Source organism: Oryctolagus cuniculus, chromosome 5, assembly GCF_051225735.1.
Source record: "Oryctolagus cuniculus isolate XC-2025 breed Fujian yellow rabbit chromosome 5, ASM5122573v1, whole genome shotgun sequence".
Taxonomy (NCBI): domain Eukaryota; kingdom Metazoa; phylum Chordata; class Mammalia; order Lagomorpha; family Leporidae; genus Oryctolagus; species Oryctolagus cuniculus.
The window spans coordinates 86,557,478-86,579,322 of NC_142871.1; the positions used below are offsets into that span (position 1 = coordinate 86,557,478).

The 21,845-nt window shown below is 38.3% G+C and overlaps 1 protein-coding gene across 16 annotated transcripts in view; it reads left to right on the forward strand.

Moving 5' to 3' along the window:
* Positions 1 to 21,845, forward strand: part of SNX14 (sorting nexin 14) — a 98,661-nt gene that overhangs the window by 15,415 nt on the left and 61,401 nt on the right. For 6 of the 16 annotated variants that reach the window (XR_016233881.1, XR_016233882.1, XM_051854506.3 and 3 more), the window contains exons 2-9: positions 169 to 289; positions 1,685 to 1,761; positions 1,837 to 1,915; positions 9,008 to 9,051; positions 11,221 to 11,308; positions 14,245 to 14,329; positions 19,157 to 19,313; positions 21,223 to 21,298. Coding sequence is in view for 8 of the 16 variants with exons in the window: in XM_051854506.3 (XP_051710466.1) it covers positions 169 to 289; positions 1,685 to 1,761; positions 1,837 to 1,915; positions 9,008 to 9,051; positions 11,221 to 11,308; positions 14,245 to 14,329; positions 19,157 to 19,313; positions 21,223 to 21,298 (727 nt within the window). In the remaining 8 variants the exon portion in view is untranslated. The remainder of the gene's footprint in view (positions 1 to 168; positions 290 to 1,684; positions 1,762 to 1,836; positions 1,916 to 9,007; positions 9,052 to 11,220; positions 11,309 to 14,244; positions 14,330 to 19,156; positions 19,314 to 21,222; positions 21,299 to 21,845) is intronic. The other 10 variants (XR_016233883.1, XM_051854507.3, XM_051854509.3 and 7 more) reach the window with 3 other exon arrangements.

The window sequence follows — 21,845 nt, forward strand, 5'->3', positions numbered from 1 at the left end:
CCATTTTATTATTCTATGTTGATAGATACATTATAGCAATTTCATAATTATTAGAGAAAATATTTCAGTCTTATGAGGTAGGTGTTTAATGATTATTTGTTAAATAAATGGATACTTTAATGTTACACATTTTCTTTGGTTCTAATACTAGTTAAATTTGTTTTTAAGGTATCTTCATGTTTTAATGATCTTCTGGTCATTTGTTGCTGGAGTTGTCACATTCTACTGCTCATTAGGACCTGATTCTCTCTTACCAAATATATTCTTCACAATAAAATACAAACCCAAGGTAAAATTGTGTTCTTATTTTATTTCTAAATATTTATTTATTTATTTGAAAGGCAGAGTAACAGAGAGGAAGGGAGAGATACAGAGAGATCTTATATGTTCTAGTTCATTCCCCAACTGGCTGCAATGGCTGGGGTTGGGCCAGGCCAAATTCAGGAGATAGAATCTCCATCTGAGTCTCCCACATGGGTGGCTATTTATATATATATATATATATATATATATATATATATATATATATAATTCTTAGAAAGTTGGATCCACAATTTTATTAGAGTGTCCTCTGTCTTAACTATAAGTGCAGTAAATTAAAACAGGGCTTCCTAAGCTTAGTTGATAAGGAGACTCTCATAAACATTCTTTTTATTTGTTTGTTTGGCAGTTAACTGAATTTTTAAAAAAGATTTATTTATTTATTTGAAAGGCAGAGCTACAGAGAGGCAGAGACAGAGACAGAGACAGAGACAGAGACAGAGAGAGAGAGAGAGAGAGAGAGAGAGAAAGAGAAAGAGAGAAAGTAAGTTTTCCATCCACTGATACACTCCCCAAATGGGCACAATGGCTGGAGCTGGGACTATCTGAAGCCAGGAGCCAGGAGCTTCTTCTTGGTGTTACACGTGGGTGCTGGGGCTGTGAAGGACTTGGGCCATCTTCTACTGCTTTCCCAGGCCATAGCAGAGAGCTGGATCAGAAGTGAAGCAGCCAGGACTTGAACCTGCACCCATACAGGATGCTGGCACTGCAGGTGGCAGCTTTACCAGCCACAGTGCTGGCTCCACGTATCTTTTCCCTCATTGAATTCAAAGTTTTGGAGAAGCAGAAATAATTCTCTCTTGTAGTTTTTCAGTAATCACTTTCAAATATTCCTTGAATTATATTTAAATTTTGAATTTTATTTTAATAATTCAGTATTCATTGAATTAATCCTTGAATGAACCATTATTGCAGTTTACTTTTTAATTTTGGAAATTTGGCTTAGAAGTTGTAAAACATTTTATCAGGCTTTTTTTTTTCTTGTTAGTTGGTAATTTTGTAAGTACAGATTAAGTATCCCTAATCTTAAAAATCCAATTCTAAAATGCTCCAAATTGTGGAGCTTTTTGAGCATTGATATGAAACACTAAAATTTTGGATTTTGGATTTTGGATTTTCAGGTTAGAGATGTTCAATCAGTAAAGTCCATTGAAAATATTCCTAGTTTGAAATCTGAACTACTTTTGGTATCAAGCGTTATGTATTACAAAGTAGTTTCACCGTTGGAATAGACCAAAACAAACAAACAAGCAAAAAAAAAGAAAAACAAACCTCTGAATTCACACATTGTTTGAAAAAGCTTGTGGAAAGTTGATTCTCTTTAGTAAAAAATCTCCTTCCTCGTCCCATTTCCCTTTTTTAGCAGCTAGGACTTCAAGAATTATTTCCTCAAGGCCATAGCTGTGCTGTATGTGGTAAAGTGAAATGCAAACGACATAGGTAAGTTGGCCTTTTTTTATTTATTGATCCTATAGTTTTGGATTTCAAGTGATTTAATTGTCTGATTTTCTTTAGACCTTCCTTGCTACTTGAAAATTACCAGCCATGGCTAGACCTGAAAATTTCATCCAAGGTTGATGCATCTCTCTCAGAGGTAACTGATTTAATTTGTGTTAACAAATATACTCAAACAGAACATGTTAAATGCCTTATGGAAACTTTTTCTTGTCAAAAAATTTAATCTTGCAGCATCTCAGTACATATATACGCCATCTAATCAATTCTGATTAGAGGATGGTTGATTAAGCAATTTGAGTAGTGAGGCAGGAATATTTTTAGATTCCACGCTTAAATAGATGTTTTAGTGAAAGAAAGCATAGCTTTACCTGGTTGCTTATCTTCTGTGAAGACAGTCATTTTTGTCAAGAAAAATTTCATTTATTTCATTTGAAGGACACCAATTTTATATATATGTGTGTGAATGTGTGTGTGTGTCACACACACAGAGACATACATATATGAGAGAGAAAGAGAGAGAATTCTTGTCTGCTGGTTCACTGCATAAATGCTTGGGAGTCAGGAACTCAATCCAGATCTCCAGTATGGATGGCAGGGATCCAAGTAGTGAGCCATCCCTTGCTACCTTCTAGGGTGTACATTACCAGGCAGCTGTAGTAGAAGCAAAGCTGGGACTCCTAGGCACTCCAGTTTGAAGGCAGGCATTCCACAAGGTACCTTAACTACTCAGCCAAACACCTGCCCCCCAAAACAATGATCTTTGTGATAGTGAGGCAGAAGGCAACAAAGGGTTAACTGAGAGAGCTGAGTAAAGCAAATTCTAAAACTTTTTCATAGCCAGGTTTTCTCATCTCTGCCTCTCTGATCACCTTAAATTTGAGATAGGACATAAAAAAGGGCTTATTGGAGAAATTGAGAAAAATAAATTGCAAGCTTAGGGGCTGGCACTGTGGCGTAGTGAGTAAAACTGCGCCTGCAGTGCTGGCATTCCATAAAGATGCTGGTTCGAATGAAGCTCACAGATAATAAGCTTAACAGTAAAGATTTATTAAAGGAAAAGAAAGTACACTTCTTAAAAGAATAGCAGAATGGGGCTGGCATTGTAGCAAAACGGGTTAAGGTGCTGCCTATAATGCAGGCATCCCATATGAGTTTTGGCTGCTATGCTTCCATTCCAACTCCCTGCTAATGTGCCTGGGAAAGTACTACTTCATTCATTTCATTGTCTGAGGCTCTAATGAATATGTACCTGGTTCTCACCTTTCTATTCTCAACTCCCCAAACCACAGGGCAGTAGAAATAACCATTTTGTATTTCCAAAAGGAACCTTCAGCTACATGGAGCAAATGTATATGAGGAGACTTCAAAAAGTTTATGAAAAATGTGTGTTATGAAAAAAGTATGCATGGTTTTCAAAATTTTTTGCTCCCAAATAAACTTTTTCTAATTCCATTTTTCATGAGCTTTTTGAAGAATCCTCATGTTTTATTGAATTATGACCTCAATTTTGACACTTACTGAAGAACAATGGAGGGAATGGGATAGTTTTCAGTATTTTTGTATAATATGGGGATAGATAGAAAACTTACTCTTTTATCTTTCTTGTTACCTTGGAAGTAAAGTATTTGAAGGCAGGGTATGGGGTCTTACTAGTTCCTCTACCAAGTTTGAAGGTCACAAATGTTGTTGGTAGCTATTTTGGATGTACTGAATTAAGTTGAATGCTAATTATTTGAGAATAGTATTAGCATCTGAATCTCTCCTAATTGTCCTTTATTCCAATTTGTATCCCTATTCAAATTTTTGACATTTTTATTCATTTCTTTTTAAGGACTTTTTCATTTCCAAGATTCCTTGATTTAAGATTGTGCTGTCCAGTATGGTAGTCATTAGCCAAATTAGCTATTAACAAACACTTGAAGTGTGCTAGTTTAAATTGAGATGTGCTGTATATGTATATAAAATAGGTACTGATATTTGAAGACTTAGTAATAAGAAAGAAATGTAAAACATCTTACAATATTTATATTGATTACATATAGAAATAATATTTTGCATATATTTGGTTAAGTAAAATATAGAGTTAATTTAGCTTGTTCCTTTTCAGTTATTTTAAAAATGTAGCTACTAGAAATTTGTTTTTGTTTTCTTATTTTACTTGTAAAAATTTATTTATTTATTTGAAAGGCGGGGTGGGGAGAAAGAGATTGAGATTGAGATTTTCCATCTGCTGGTTCACTCCCCAAATGACTGCAATGGCTGGAGCTGGGCCTATCGGGAGCCAGGAGCCAGGAGCTTCTTCCAGGTCTCCCACGTGGGTACAGGGACCGAGGGACTTGGACCATCTTCTGCTGCTTTCCCAGGCACATTAGCAAGGAGCTGGATTGAAAGTGGAGTAGCCAGGACTCAAACTTTAAGTAGACAGACATATAGAGGCCCATATGGGATGCCAGCACTGCAGCAATGGCTTTCTTTACCTGCCATGCTATAGCACTGGCCCCTTTTTTCTTATTTTAAGTTTTAGTTAGTTTTTTAACAGATTGAATATGGTTTGTAGACATAGTTCTTTTTTTTTAAGATTTATTTATTTGGCTGGCGCCTTGGCTCACTAGGCTAATCTTCCGCCTGCAGCGCCAGCACATCAGGTTCTAGTCCCGGTCGGGGCGCCGGATTCTGTCCTGGCCGCTCTTCTTCCTGTCCAGCTCTCTGCTATGGCCTAGGAGTACAGTGGAAGATGGCCCAAGGACTTGGGCCCTGCACCCACATGGGAGACCAAGAGAAGCACCTGGCTACTGGCTTCGGATCAGCGCGTTGTGCCGGCCGCAGCAGCCATTATGGGGTGAACCAACGGAAAAGGAAGACCTTTCTCTCTGTCTCTTTCTCTCTCACTTCCACTCTGCCTGTCAAAAAAAAAAAAGATTTATTTGTTTATTTGAAAGTCAGAGTTACACAGAGGAGAGGCAGAGAGAGAGAGAGAGAAGTCTTCTATCCCCAAATGGCCACAACGGCCGGAGCTGCGCCGATCCAAAGCCAGGAGCCAGTAGCTTCTTCCAGGTCTCCCACATGGGTGCAGGGGCCCAAGGACTTGGGCCATCTTCTAGTGCTATCCCAGGCCATAGCAGAGAGCTGAATTGCAAGAGTAGCAGCCGGGTCTCGAACTGGCGCCCAGCTCTTTGGGCCAGGGTGTTAACCCATTGTGCCACAGCGCTGGCCTCTGTAGACACAATTCTAACATAAGGATATTCCCTTTCTCCCTGAATCTAAACTTAATTTATGTTTTTTTGGAGAGTTTTGCTTTGAAGTCTATTGGAGAAAACTTCTAAGTAAGGGTATCATTGTTTGTCTTTGGTATTATATTCACTCCTTTGAAAAATATGGAAAGCTTTTGGTCCAGTGCTTGACACATATTAGTGTTCAATAAATATTAGTTCTCATATCTAAAAGCATTTTTGAGATTATGTTGTAGGCAGGAACTGGACTAGGCCCTAAGAAAAAGAAGAGAAATAAGATGTAGTCCTCTGTTGTAAAGAACTGTGGGGAGCAATTCGGACTAGACTAAGTTACTGGAATTAAGACTTATTCTATGCATCTGCTCTCCCACAATATGGCGCTGGGAGAGGAGTAAACAACTTCTACACAGCTGCCTCCAGTTCGACCAATAACCTGCAGGAGCTGATCCTGCTCCTGATTGGAGGAGAGCAGCGTACTCGGCGTGTGGGTAGCAGAGTTGGGATTGGTGGAAGAGGACTGTAAAGGAGGAGACAACATGCACCAGGAACATCTAAGGGGAACATCCGGATAACATCTAAGCAGCCCCCGAGAGAGCCGGCCGGCGGTGTGCCGCTCCCCCGCGGAAGTGGGGAAAGTGGCAGGGGGAGCCGCCCTTCCACGGAGGTGGAAGGATCGGCAGCCAACCCGGGAAGGGCCGAGCAGACAAAACAACAGCGCAGGGTCCTGTGTCGTTCCTCCATGAAGAGGGGGAGCGACAAGAACTTCAGTCAGAGAGTATGGGGATAGACACATATAAGCAGGTAGTGACAATATAGTGTAATGTAGGCAATAGTGTAAAAAATGTATGAGGCGTAGAATTAGTATAGGAACTGTGTAACTGTTGAGAGAGGCAGTCAGGAAGGGTGTCTAGAAGTTTGCCATACCTATAGTGTGATAAAGAGAATTGCAGGGTTTGGCTAGAGTTCTGGAAAGCAGAGAGGCTTGAAACAAGATGGAGTATTTGATGGACTGAAGGATATTATGTGAGAGGATGAGGATAATAAAGAAACAATATTACTCTAGTACTGAATATTTATTGGTGTATGTACTGTATATTGAGCACTGTGCTAAGCTTATGCATGATTTCATGTAGTCTGCACACAGCCTATTAAAAAGGTGCTATTACAGATTTTACCAAAGATAACTGGAGTTTAGATAGTTTTGTTTCATATCTGGTTGGTAGTTGGTGGTAGAATTCAGTCAAAAACTCCAGTCTAGTTTGCTTTTTAACCCATATTTTTATATGACTGTTTAGAAATCAGATCATGAAAAGACTTTAAAGACTGTGCTGATGGAGTTTAGATTAATTGATCCTGGAAACAGGTGATTTTCAAACTGTGTAACTAGTTTTTAGCTGTTGCTTCACAGGATGCAGTGGGAGGTGAAAAGTCAGTTGTCAGGGCTGGTGCTGTGGCATTGCTGGTAAAGCTGCCGCCTGCAGTGCCAGCATCCTATATGGGTGCCAGTTCAAGTCTAGCTGCTTCACTTCCAATCCTGCTCTCTGCTATGGCCTGGGAAGAAAGTGGAGGATGGCCCAAGTCCTTGGGCCCCTGCACCCATGTGGGAGACCCAGAAGGAACTCCTGGGTCCTGCCTTTGGATCAGAGCCGCTCTGGCCTTTGCGGCCATTAGGGGAGTCAACCAACAGATGGAAGAGCTTTCTCTCTGTGTCTCTCCCTTTCTCTGTAACTCTGCCTCTTAAATGAATAAACCTTTAAGAAAAAAATGTAAATTGTCACAGTTACTGCCCTGCCATTCTCTCCTTTAAAAATCAGTGCAGCACTGCTTTCATATGTGTGGTTTGATATTTTGAAGGCTTCAGAGTGATGTGGTCAGATTCTGAAACCTCCGTGATTTAGATCACTTTGGCCATTGTAGTGGAGGATGGAGAGGAGTTAGCTTGGAAACAGGGAAACTGTTTTAGAGGCTATTACTGTAATATAAGGGGTAAGAAGATGAAGACCTTGAGCAGTGGTATTGTAGAAGAGGACCACTAAGGTTATGAAATTAGTAGGATTTGGTGGTTGATGGGATGTAGAGAATGGAAGGGCAAATAATGATAACTTTTTCTGATTGTCTCTTTGAACCCTTTACATCTCTTTTTTTTTTTTTTTAAGATTTATTTATTTATTTGAAAATCAGAGTTACACAGAGAGAGGAGAGGCAGAGAGAGAGAGAGAGAGGTCTTCCATCCACTGGTTCACTCCCCAATTGGCTGCAGTGGCTGGAGCTGTGCCAATCCGATCTGAAGCCAGGAGTCAGGAGCTTCTTCCGGGTCTCCCACATGGGTATAGGGGTCCAAGGACTTGGGCCATCTTCTACTGCTATCCCAGGCCATAGCAGAGAGCTGGATCGGAAGTGGAGCAGCCGGGACTAGAACCGGCGCCCATATGGAATGCGGGCGCTTCAGGCCAGGGTGTTAACCCGCTGTGCTACATACCCGATACCTCTCTTTATATGTTACTTCAATGCCTAATCTAGAGAATTTGCAGTATTTGTTACTACTCCCACAGAAGGTATATGATCTGATTCAGGAAACATATAAATTAGATACATACATAAATTCCCTCCTGATGCTTATTTAAGTTACTGGGTAATACTGCAACTCTTCTTGAAATTTAACAATATATTGCTATACTCAGAGCCATGAAGTAGCAGGTTCAACATCCAGAATTTATTTCATCACTTTTTTTTTTTTTTTTTTGACAGGCAGAGTGGATAGTGAGACAGAGACACAGAGGAAGGTCTTCCTTTTGCCGTTGTTTCACCCTCCAATGGCCACTTGCAGCCGGCGCACCGCGCTGATCCGATGGCAGGAGCCAGGTGCTTCTCCTGGTCTCCCATGGGGTGCAGGGCCCAAGCACTTGGGCCATCCTCCACTGCACTCCCTGGCCACAGCAGAGAGCTGGCCTGGAAGAGGGGCAACCGGGACAGAATCCAGTGCCCCGACCGGGACTAGAACCTGGTGTGCCGGCGCTGTAAGGCGGAGGATTAGCTTATTGAGCCGCAGCACTGGCCTCATTACTTTTCCACATATAATTTATATACTGATTTTATGATTCACATAAAATTTATATACTAAAATTTTCATGAAATGAAATGAACTTAATCAGCAATCCAGATCAAGAAACAAAATATTACCAGCACCCCAGAGCTTAGTTCACTTCTAATAGCTGCACCCTCTTTTCCTCACTTGTTTGGCACCTAATTTTGATCCCTTATATATAAATCTTAGCTAGTTTTTTCTTAATTTTATTCTGGTAATACTGACTTACAGAGAAAGTTGCGATGCAGAAGACCAACCTAATATTTTCCTTCTTTCTTTTTTTTCTTAAATTATTTAACAGATAGAGTTAGACAGTGAGAGAGAGAGACAGAGAAAAGGCCAGCGCGCTGCGCCGATCCAAAGCCAGGAGCCAGGTGCTTCCTCCTGGTCTCCCATGCGGGTGCAGTGGCCCAAGGACTTGGGCCATCCTCCACTGCCTTCCTGGGCCACAGCAGAGAACTGACCTGGAAGAGGAGCAACCGGGACTAGAACCCAGTGCCCAAATGGGATACAGGCGCCACAGGCGGAGGATTAACCTAGTGAGCTATGGCGCCAGCCCCAGTATTTTCCTTCTTTCCATAGAACTTTTTTGATTCCGCTAAGCTTCAGAGCCAAACACAATTTATTTAAGTTTTTTGTTTGATTATAGGGATAGTTGTAAATATATGTGCTCCTCTAGTAATAATTTTTCCTTTTTATGGACTTTTAGGATTTTCCAAATGTTTTCTCATATATTCTCTTTGATCTTCACAATTATGTATGGTTAAAATATGCATTTTTTATGAAGATATGATATTACTGTCAATATTTGGGACAGTAAAATTGGTTCTTGGTAATATTACATGTTATTAAATAGTATAATTTATTTTCCCAGAATTAATTTTATTTTTCTTAAAAATCAATTTTTATGCAGGTTTTTGAATTAGTGTTGGAAAACTTTGTTTATCCATGGTACAGGTACGTATTGTCTATAGTATCTTTTTTCTTGAATATACTAAATACATACATGTTTTAATATATTTGATATGGACATATTAATGACAGATTTTCAGTTTAAATAATATTTCTCAACTTTGACACTGTTGAGACCTTTTTAGGCTAAATCTTGGAGGATAGTACATTACAGGATATTTAGCAGCACTCATAGCCTTTTCCTGTTATTTCCTAATAGCATCCTCCCCTCTCTCCTAGCCCTCACCTCTGAAAATGGCTTCAGAGATTGTCAACTGTTACTTGGAAGACATCTTCAGCCCTGGTTAGGAACCACTGATGTAGGCAATAAGTAAACAATTCAGAGATATTAAGGAGGTTAAAAAAAAAATCTAGGTTGCTTTTTGAAAGAAGAATAACTTAAACAAATTCGGATCACACCTAAATATAGTGATTTAATAATTTTGCACAGTGTTTTCACATTTGAAATGAATGTACCAATCGCTTCTCGGCCTTTTGGCTAAGATGAAGTGTGAAATGACTGTACCTGGGGATGAGGTATCTAAATGCTTTATTAAATTGAAAGTTTAGTAGTGTTCCTGGAAATTAATATTTTTTCCAAGATACTTTATTTTTGGTGTATGTTATACTGTGTATGTACAAGGACCTTGTGCTTTACAGGATATAGAAAATAACAAATTTAGAAAAAATTACAGTTTGAGAATAAGAGAGAGATCTGACTTATGTCAGTTAATAAATACATGCTTCCTTAAATAAGTATCATGTGTTTGATTATATAATCAGACACTTAGGTATAATGTTTAATGACAGCTACCTTATTTTTTTTTAATTAAAAAAATTTTTTTTTAATTTAGTTGAAAGGCAGAGTTACAGAGAGGCAGAGGCAGAGAGAGTCTTCCATCTGCTGATTTACTCTCCAGATGGCCACAATGGCCAGAGCTGGGCTTATCCAAAGCTAGGAACCAGGAGCTTCCTCTGGGTCTCCCACATGGGTGCAGGGGCCCAAGGACTTGGGCCATCTTCTACTGCTTTCCCAGGCCACAGCAGAGAGCTGGTTTGGAAGTAGGGCAGCCAGGACTTGACCCGGTACCCATAAGGGATGCTGGCACTGCAGGAAGTGGCTTTACCTGCTATGCCACAGCACCGGCCCCCATCTACCTTAATTTTATATTGATTCATTATATTTTGAATTTCCTAGTTTACAAAATGCCACTAGTTGAGCTCACCTATAATGTAAGACAAATTTAGTATCCAGTTTTATGCCATATTTTTCTGAAAAGCTTTGTGAATTCATTTTTTATTTTGGAGTTTTGTCTTAAATATGAGGCATTTGCCATTTAAGAAAAACTGATAGTGAGGCCTTTTGTGAAATGAATCCTTTTGTAAAGACAACCTCAACTTTCCTTACCCCCACGTTAAGACTCATCAGTCATAAAATATGGTTATATTTCCAAGTATGTATTTTTTCCGCAGTCTGGCTGTTTATGCTATTTTGTCTCCTTCCCTGAGACTAATAGTGAAAAAACATTAATACAGTTGTCTTCCTTATTCTGCTACAGGACTTAACACTGCCATCTTGAAGTTCAGGATTTAACCATTATATAAAAATTTCTTTCTGCCTTTGATTGGGAAAATGTCCTAATTCTTCTAGGGACTTTAAGAACTAAGGAAATGAGAAGTAGGAAAATGAAAAGTAGCTCCTCAGATGATGATTGTCAAAATTTCAGTGGAAAAATGACTTCCCCAATTTATTTACTTTTTCAAATAGAGCATACTTTTTTTTTTACTTTTAGAATTAGTTTATGTCATTATTTTATAAATATTTTAAACTAATTTAAATTCACATATTCTTTTGCTTCTTTAAAATTATTCAGTGTTTTGTTTCCTTAAAATTTCTTTGGTGACATTTACAACTCGGATTATGTATATGTGTATGTCTGCAAGGAAATATACACCACAATTTAGTTAATGTAATTAGTACTAGAATTACGCAAAATACTTATTTTCTTTTTTATGCATTTCTTTTATTCTGCAGTGAAATGCATTACTAGTAAGTAAAAAAAGAAAACTTATATAAGTAAATGGGAAAAAAGACAAAGTTCTTTTCTTGCTTTCTAGAACATGGAATTGTATTTCTGTGAACTACTGAATGTTTACTTTTCTCCTCAATTAAAGGGATGTGACAGATGATGAGTCCTTTGTTGATGAACTGAGAGTAATTTTACGGTTTTTTGCATCTGTCTTAATACGAAGGATTCACAAGGTATATATTTATAATGAGAAATTTGGGACTTTATCATTTGTAAGATAATTTAAATCTTCGTTTTACTGTCTCCTATACCCTGTGTATTTGTTTTTTCTTCACTTTATTTTTTTTGGTTAGAACATTAATGAATCATTTTGATTCATTGATCAGTTTTGCTTTCTTTAATGCTTGGCTATATTGATTCATGGAAATTAGATATTTGAGAAGACAGCCATTGAAAAAAAGTCATGTTTTAGTTAGATGAATTATTGAATAAATAGCAATGATTATTATGATCTCTCAAAATTTTATTAAATTAAAAATTATTTATTTTCATCTTATTTGAAAGGCAGAGAGAGAGGCTCAGGTATTTTCCATTTGCTGGTTTATTCCCCAAATGCCTGCCACATCGAGGACTGAGCCAGCCCAAAGCTGGAAGCTAGACCCTGTCAGATCTCCCATCTGGTTGGCAGGTATGCAAGTACTTGAGCAGGTAGTGACCTGCTGCCTCCAGGGTGCGCATTAGCAAGAAGCTGAATCAGAAGCAGAGGAGCCATGACTTCAGGCATTCTCACTTAGAGATGCTGGAATCCCAATCTGTGTCTTAATCTTTGTGCCAAATGCCTGCCCTCTGCTTTCTATATGAATTTACCTACTCTAGATGACTCATATAAGTGGAGTCTTATGATACATGACTTTTGTGATTGATTTCTTTCATTAAGGATAATGTCTTCAAAGTTCATCCATGTTGTCGTGTTGTAGCATGTATCAGTACTTTGCTTTTTCCAAGTCTGAAGAGTGTTCCGTTGTATGAATATACTACAGTTTATTCATTCATCAGCAAATAATAGACATTTGGATTATTTTCATCCTTTGACTGTTAATATGCCTATAAACATGTGTACAAATTTTTTTGGTAGACATATATTTTCATTTATCTTGTGTATATAAAAGCATCCAGGAATGGAATTCCTGGGTCAAATGGCAACTCTACATTTAATACTTGGAGGAATTGCCACACTATTTTCCAATTTACTATTTCCAATTACATTTCCATTTTCCATTTACATTTCTGCCGGCAGTGCATCAGGGTTTTGATTTTTCACATCGTTGTCGGTACTACAGGATGTGAAATGGTATTTCATGGTGGCTGTGATTTTCATTTCCCCATGCCAGTGATATTGAGCATCTTTTAATATGCTTATTGGTCATTTCTATATCTTTGGGGAAGTATTTATTCAAATCCTTTGCTCATATTTTAACTGGATTATCTATTATGAATTGTAAAACTTATATATTCTGAATTTCAGAATACCCCTGAAATTTTTTATCAGCTATATGATCTACAAATATTTTCTTGCATTCTCTGGGTTATGATGCTGTATATTCCTTATTCTCCTTGGGGAGAAGAAATGGGTTGTTATTATATCAATCTTATGGAAAGTTAGTAAATTTGTTAAAGTGTCAGAGATAATTAATAAGCAAAGGATTAAGCCTGGGTCATCTTATTCCTACTACAGTGTTTTGCCCTCAATACCATTGCCTGAATACCATAATTTGGAAGTTTGGGACCGTTGAAAACAAAGAATCATTTAAAGTCCACAACTTTGTTTTCAAAGTGTAGTGATAAACTCATTATTTTACTGTTTTGATTCTGATTGGAAATCTCTAAAATGGAACTTACAAATGGAAAACTTCATAAGTTTTATCAGTTTATTAGTTTGAAAACTAAAACATCTTTGTTTATTTGATAAATATGAGAGTATTTATAGTCACTGAATACCAGATACCCAAGGATAAATGAAAAGTAATGTTATTTTGCAATGAAGCATAATACTAGCAAAAATATATTCTTTTATTATCATGTTTGACATTTTACAACTAAAAGATATCTTTAAACTGCTCTGAGTTTTACCACAAATCACTAATATTTGGTCATTAATGATCCATCACATTTGCTAGATCTAGCACATTGTGATTTTGATATCTTCCTTAATAGGAGGTAGAAAAGAGTTGAAAAGTTAACATAATACACTGTTGTGATGAAATTTTCTCATGCTTTTGATAGAAGGCATATATATGGTAAGTTTCATGGTGGAAAATAAGCTGGTTGAAGTCCAGTAAAATGATTTTTAGTGATATTTTTTATTTACAGTTTATTTTCTGTTACTTTTTGTTTCTTTTCTGTGTAATATAAGCCCTCAGTTCTTTGTTACCAACTTATTGTAATCACTATAGCTTCTAGCCTTTAGTTTGAAAAATGTTAGGAAAGAATGATGAAACAATATTATTTAAAAATAGGATGCCTCCATATATCTTGAAACCAGGGTTCATCTTCTAAGCTGGATGAAAATATTTATTCTTAAGTAAACTTTTAGTAAATACAAATTTACAGTTTTAAGGGGATGATAAATTACTGGAGAGTTTTCCTTGAATGCATTTAAAAAAAGAGCTCATAAAGAAACAAGCCAGGTATAAAGATATTATTAAATGTACTATTTCTTACATACATATTAAGATAAATTTTCAATACTATGGTCAAAAAAATGCCTAATGTAACAATATAATCCAAGAATGTAATATGCTTTTAAATTATATTTTTGGAAGATTCTGAGTAATTCTCTAATTTTAAAATTTTCATTGCAAATTTGTATATTTATGGGATACAAAGTGATGTTATGATTTATAACATAGTGTATAGTAATTAAATCAAGCTAGTTAGCATATCCATCACCTCAAACATGTAACATTTGTTGTGATGGAAACATATGCAATTTACTGTCTAACTTGAAATGTATGATACTCTATTATTAACTATGTTTGCCATGGTACATAATAGTCCTAGAAAAAAATCCTCTTAATACCACTGGTTTTTAAGATAAGTCCCATTATGTTTCTGCTGTTGTTAGTGAAAATTACTTTAAATGGTTTTCTTTTAACGTTGAATTTTCTAGGTGGATATTCCATCTATTATAACCAAGAAACTATTAAAAGCGGCAATGAAGCATATAGAAGTGATAGTTAAAGCCAGACAGAAAGGTAATATGGTTTTCTACTATAGTTTGAATAATTTTTTTTTTTAATTTATTCGACAAGTAGAGTTATAGACAGTGAGAGAGAAAGAGATGGAGAGAAAGGTCTTCCTTCTATTGGTTCACTCCCCAAATGGCCGCTATGGCCGGCACGCTGCACCAATCCGAAGCCAGGAGCCAGGTGCTTCTTCCTGGTCTCCCATGTGGGTGCAGGGGCCCAAGTACCTGGGCCATCCTCCACTGCCTTCCCGGGCCACAGCAGAGATCTGGACTGGAAGAGGAGCAACCGGGACTAGAACCTGGTGCCCATATGGGATGCTGGTGCCGCAGGTGGAGCATTAACCAAGTGAGCCATGGTGCCGGCCCCGAATAATTATGTTTTTATATACCTGCATTTACCTACAATGTCTAAGTATTACAAATGCTGTGAGGGTGTTCTTTTAAACTGAAATCCCTTTCAGTAGATTGTTAACCATATTAAGTGTGAAAAATTCAATCTATGAAAATTAAAATACAGTTAGTTAACTTTTAGATATATTATTGATGACTGTTGTCTTTTTTTGAATACCAGTTAATTCCTCTGAAGTATCTCTTGCATTCTGTTCCCCCTTTCTCCTTAATGATTTCAGCATTTTTGATGTATTCTCTCTTATCCTGTGTACTGCTGTCAAATTAATTTCACTGTAATTGCACTTTCCTTGTTACCACCTTACTAAAAAAATTTTTAGTGACTGGTATTATATCTAAATTGTGTATTTAAGCCCTTTTCTACATTGTCAAATATTTTGATCTAGTCTTGTCTTTCACTTTGTATTAATGGTTTAGCCAGGATAATCTGCTTGCTGTTTCTCATCTGCATTCTGGCTTTTTTACTATCATGAGATGCACATAGCATATGTATATATGTTCAGTAATGTTTTCTGATTAAATGAATGAAATCTTCATTTGAAACTTTGCTCTGAAGATTGAACTAAACTGTTCCTTTTTATGAAATTACTTCTGTGTTATACATTTATTTGGTTCTTTGTCAAACTTAGATTTTCCTTATGTTTGCATTTAGTATTCTTTGTCAGTGCTTCTTCTTTTTTTTTTTTTTTTTTTTTTTTTGAGAGGCAGAGTTACAGACAGAGAGATCTTCCATCTACTGGTTCATTCCCCAGACAGCTGCAATGGCCAGAGCTGGGCTGATCTGAAGCCAGGAGCCTCCTCCAAGTCCCCGACATGGGTGCAGGGGCCCAAGCACTTGGATTATCCATTGCTTTCCCAGGCCATTAGCAGGGAGCTGAATCAGAAATAGAGCAGCCAGGACTAGAACCAGTACACATATGGGATGTTGGCCTCATAGGTGGAAGCCCAACCTACTGTGCCAGCGGCTGCTCTGTTGGTGCTTTCTGAACTACATTCTGGAGAGTACTACTCCATGTAGATGCTCACGTAGAAGAGGTTAAATGGTCATGTTTCTTGATCATTACTATTGTTTTTTCCTTCTGCAAATTCCCTGTAGTTATTCTCACACTGAAAGCTTTGAATAACCTTGCAGTGAAGTAATAGCTTTAACTGTGGCTGAGCATATCCCAAGTCTTTGGAGCCATTTTTCTCTTCCTCATAATATCAATTAATATAATTAGGGCACGTTTTGGGAAATTATTCTATAGGTAGAGTTAAAGCGCATGTGGGATGCTGGCACCACAGGCAGTGGCTTTACCTGCAACACCAAAACACTGGCCCTTCATTTATTTATTTGAAAGACAGAATTACAGAGAGGGAGAGGCAGAGACAGAGAGAGAGAATGAGCATGCACAAACTTTTCCATCTGCTGGTTCATTCCCCAAATGGCCACAATAGTCGGGGCTAGGCCAGGCTGAAGCCAGGAGCCAGGAACTCCATCCAAGTCTCCCACATGGGTGGAAGGAGCCCAAGTTCTTGGGTTGTCTTGTACTGTTTTCCTAGGCACATTAGCAGAGAGCTGGATCTCAAGTAGAGGAGTCGTGTGTGCAGTGCCAGCTTAATCCACTGTGCCAGCCTCTCAATTATTAAATTAAAAAATGAACTTCTGGAATTATTGTCCGTTCACTGGCAAAAACACATTAGATGGTGATATTTTTGCTGTGCCCACACACAAAAAAAGGAAAAACAAAAAACAAAACAAAAAAAAAAAAACCTCTTTTCTAGATTCCTTGGTTTAGAAGCTGGCATTATATAAACAATAGTAACAGTCTTTCAGGAAGCATTCCCACAAAATGCTTGAAAATGTCAATTGCGTTCACACCAACATCTCCAACTGAGATCTCCTTGCCTTTTTCTATAATCATGAACTTTTTGTCTGCACTGAGACAAAAATGACAGAATACTTTCTCTTTTTTTTTTGTTAAATATTTATTTATTTTCTTTGAAAATCAGAGTTACAGAGAGGCTGAGACAGAGAGAGTGTGAAAGAGAGAGAGGTCTTCCATCTGCTGGTTCACTCCCCAGTTGGTCACAGTGGCTGCAGCTGTGCCGATCTGAAGCCAGGAGCCAGGAGCATCTTCCAGGTCTTACACGTGGATGCAGGGACTCAAGTACTTGGGCCGTCTTCCACTGCTTTCCCATAGCAGAGAGCTGGATCAGAAGTGGAACAGCCAGGAATCTAATTGGCACTCATATGGGATGTTGTCACTACAGGCGGTGGCTTTAACCACTACGCCACAGCATCAGCCCCTAGCTGCTTTACTTCTGATCCAGCTTCCTGCTAATGGCCTTGGAAAAACAGCAGACTGCGGCCCAAGTACTTGGGCCCCTGCACCCACATGGGAGACCTGGAAGAAGCTCCTGGCTCCTGGCTTAGCCTGGTCCAGCCCTGGCCTTTGCAATCATTTGGGAATGAACTAGCAGATGGAAGATTCTCTGTCTCTCTCTTTGTCTCTCCCTCTCTCTTTCTCTCTGTAACTCTCTTTCAAATAAAATAAGTCTTAAAAATAAGTAAAGGGAAAAAAAAAAAAGCCAATGCCACTGAATTTAGGTTAGGATTCTCTGCACAGACTTAAGATTTTAAAATTCAGCAGAGTCGGTCGGCGCTGCAGCTCACTAGGCTAATCTACTCCGCATGTGGCGCCGGCACTCCAGGTTCTAGTCCCAGTTGGGGCGCCAGTTCTGTCCTGGTTGCTCCTCTTCCAGGCCAGCTCTCTGCTGTGGCCCGGGAAGGCAGTGGAGGATGGCCCAAATGCTTGGGCCCTGCACCAGCATGGGAGACCAGAAGGAAGCACCTGGCTCCTGGCTTCGGATCAGTGCAGTACACCAGCCGTAGCGGCCATTTAGGGGGTGAACCAACAGAAGGAACACCTTTCTTTCTGTCTCTCTCTCACTGTCTAACTCTGCCTGTCAAAAAAAAAAAAAAAAAAATTCAGCAGAGTATAGAAAGGAGAAAGTATGATTTGTCTTTCCACTTAATTTTCTGGAGTTTATAAAAGGAAATGAATGCTATTATTTTTGAGTTTTAAAATGTTAGTTTAGGGGCCAGTGCCGTATTGCAGCAGGTTAAAGCCCTGACCCCTCCACCCCCAATTCTGTCTTATAAATAAATAAAATCTTTGAGAAATATTAGTTTAGTTCTTGGCCTTTTTTTTTTTTTTTTTCCTAAATCTTTATTAGAGAAGCGCTTCTATCAGCTGGTTCACTCTCCAAATGGCTTCAATGACCAGGGCTGGGCCAGGCTGAGGACAGGAGCCAGGAGGTTCATTCGAGTCTCCCACGTGGGCGCAGAGACCCAGGTACTTGGACCATCTTCTACTGCTTTCCCAGGCACATTAGCTGAAGCAGAGCAGCTGGAACTTGAACCAGTATCCATATGGGATGCTGGTGCTACAGGCCATGACTTAACACATTGTGCAACAGTGCTGGCCCCATTTTTGGCCTTTAACAAAAAAAGTTCTGTTTGGGGCCTGGCATTGTGGCATAGTGAGCTAAGCCTCCGTCTGTGGTTCAGGCAGCCCGTATGGGCACTGTTTCATTTCCTCACTTCTTCTCTTCCAATCCAGCTCCCTGCTATGGCCTGGGAAAGCAGTAAAAGCTGGCCCAAGTGCTTGGGCTCCTGCACCTATGTGTGAGACCCACACCAAGCCCCTAGCTCCTGGCTTTGGATCATCCCATCTCCTGCTATTGTGGCCATTTGACGTGGTGAACCAGTGCATGGAAGACCTTTCTGTTTGTCTCTCCGTACTCTGTGGCTCTACCTCTCAAATAAACAAATACAATCTTTAAATAATTTTTTAAAAAAGTTCTGTTAATACAGGTCTTTATTATCAGTTAATATTTATGCAAAAGTCTCAAGAATTTCTGTGTTGTACAGTTACATCTTGTGTCCTATTTGGGCAGAAGATGGGGAATTTATCCAAGGATGCCAGTTTCTATAATTGCTGCAAAAGGTTGTCTGGATATGGATATGAAAACAGGTGTACTTAAAGAATTTTGAGTAGGACTTTTTAAAATATTTTGCAGAGCATGAGTAAGATGTAACATTTGATAACCAAAGTGTTGTGCATGCTGAATGTTTTCTGTAGATTTTTCTACTTTTTAAAAATTATCATTTGCTGTTATTTTATGTAATTTCAGAGACGTGAGTTAAATTTCTCGTTTTCCAAGGGAAAAAAGATCTCTTTACCAGTTTACTGCAAAAATAAACTGCTGCAAAGAAGAATTTTTCTTTAATCCTACTCCTGAACAATTTCCCTAAATTGAAAGAGCAGAGGCTAGGAAAGGATTGAGTTAAGTTTTAATCTTCTGTGTGTTAGTGCAGATGACTGAAGTTATTTAATGTTTCTTAACTGTTTTAGTATTTACTTTTTATCTCTCTTTGTAGTAAAAAATACAGAGTTTTTACAGCAAGCTGCGTTAGAAGAATATGGTCCGGAACTTCATGTGGCATTGAGAAGTCGAAGAGATGAATTACAGTATTTAAGGAAGCTTACTGAACTGCTTTTTCCTTATATTTTGCCTCCTAAAGCAACAGACTGCAGGTATAAATAGACTAGCAAATATAGTAACATTTGTGTATAGTTATTCATATTCCTAATAGGAGTATGCTAAAAATTGAGCTTAGCCAGTGATGTGAACAATTTTTCATTTGAAACAATAATTTTATCTGTCTTAAAATGCCAATCAGTTGCTGTGTATTCATGGTGTGTTGTGTTACTTAGAGTTTTTGCTTGAAAACTAATTGTGGGAATCTCAGACAAATCTGAAAAAAAAATTTTCTTATTTAAGGTCATAATACTTTTTCAGATATGACTTGTCTAGGCAGAAACATTTTATACAGACAATAAAGACAAGTTTAGATGTTAAGGTAACCAGTCTGTTCTTCCTTATTCTGCCAGAGTAGGTTTAGCTTATTCCATAAGTTACTTCATTGCTCTTACCATAGTAGTCCTGAGTGGAGAAAACATGGCTTATTTTTAGTTATGTACTTCGAATAATATTTTGTTTACAAAATTTTTAATTAAGATATTTTTAGGGGTCAGTGCTGTAGTGTAGCAGGTAAAGCCACCGCCTGCAGTGCTGGCATCCCGTATGGGTGCTGGTTCGTATCCTGGTTGCTTCACTTCCAATCCAGCTCTCTGTTATGGCCTGGGAAAGCAGTACAAGATGGCCCAAGTCCTTGGCCACCTTCACCCATGTTGGAGACCCGGAAGAAGCTCCTGGCTCCTGTCTTTGGATCGGTGCAGCTCTGGCCATTGCAGCCAGTTGGGGAGTGAACCAGTGGATGAAAGACCTCTCTCTTTCTCTGTCTCTGCCTCTCCTTTTCTCTCTTGCAACTCTGACTTTCAAATAAATAAATAAATAAATCTTTTTTTAAAAAAAGATTTTTATTCTAATTTCTAACATTAATTTAAATACAACCATAAAGTAATTCCTTTATACTATTAGACACGTTAGTCTTATACATTAATTAAAAATATATTAAACATTTTAAATACTTGTAGGCAGGAAGTATTTTCTAATGCCCTCCAAGTCCCCTTTGCTAAGGGAATACTTTTTTCTCTTACATAATATTCTGTTTTAGCAAGTAAAGACTCTTAAGTCCATGATATTTACAATGTGGTCTGGGGCCCATAAAACGAATGTTACCTGGTAGCAGAATCTTGGGACTCACCCTAGGTTTCCTGAATTATACTCTGTATTTTTAAACATTATATTTATTTAAGAGGGAAAGAGGGAGAGACAGGGCACTCTAATCTGCTCCTTCATTCTGCATATGCCTGCAGTTGTTTGGTCTGGCCTGGGGCTGAATCTGGGAGCTGACAACTCAAACCAGATTTCCCATGTGATAGCAGGAACCCAATTATTCGTGTCATCACTGCTGCCTCCCAGGGTCTGCATGAGCAGGAAACTGGCGTCAGGAGTTGGAGCCAGGTATTGAATCTAGGTACTCCAGTGTGGAATATGGGTATCTTAACTGATAGGACAAACACCCACCCCTACAATCTACATTTTAAAAACAAATTTATTTATTTATTTTTTAAGATTTTGTTTATGTGAAAGGCAGAGTTACAAAGAGACAGAGGAAGAGACAGAGAGTCCTTCTATCCACCGCTTCATTCTTCTAATGGCAACAGCCTGGGCTAGGGCAGGAGCCAGAAGCTTCCTCCAGGTCTCCCATGTCAGTGTAGGGGCCCAAGGACTTGGGCTGTCTTCTCTGCTTTTCCCAGGTGCATTATCAGGGAGCTGGATCAGAAGTGGAGCAACCAGGACTTGAACCGGCACTGATATGGGATACCAGGTTCTCAGGTGGAGGCTTTACCTTCTATGCCACAGTGCCAGCCACTACAGTTTGCATTTTAACATGATCCTCAGGTAATTCATATATATTTCATTGTTAAGTACTAATGTGTGTTGCTAGGTATATATAATTATTATTTACTTTTCCAGATCTTTGACTTTACTTATAAGAGAGATCCTGTCTGGTTCTGTGTTCCTTCCTTCTTTGGATTTCCTTGCTGATCCAGTAAGAGTTTTTAAAAATCTTCTTTTTAGTTTTGATAAAGTATACTACAAATAAAATCTACCATCTTAAATGTTTATAATTGTACAGTTCAGTGGGATTAAATAAACTTATTATTGTGCAGCCATCACTACCAGCCCTCTTCCCAACTCTTAAAAAACTGAAACTACAGCCATGCAATAATAACTCTTTATTCCTCCTTTCCTCCCTTCAGCCATCCTCTATTCATGTTTGTATGAATTTGACTACTCTAGGTACCTTATAAAAGTTGAGTCTGTAGTACTTGTCTTTTTAGTAACTTGGTTTATTTTACTACATAATGTCTTCAGGTTTCATTCATGTTGTAACATATGTCAGATTTTTCTTCCTTTTCAAGGCTGAGTAATATTCCATTGGATGTTTATGCCACATTTTGCTTATCTGTTTGACCAGTGGGCACTTGGAATGCTTTCACATTTGATTAAGATTTGAAGAAACAAGGATAATTTATAACATTTTAAATACCAAAATCAAGCCGGCGCCATGGCTTAATAGGCTAATCCTCCACCTG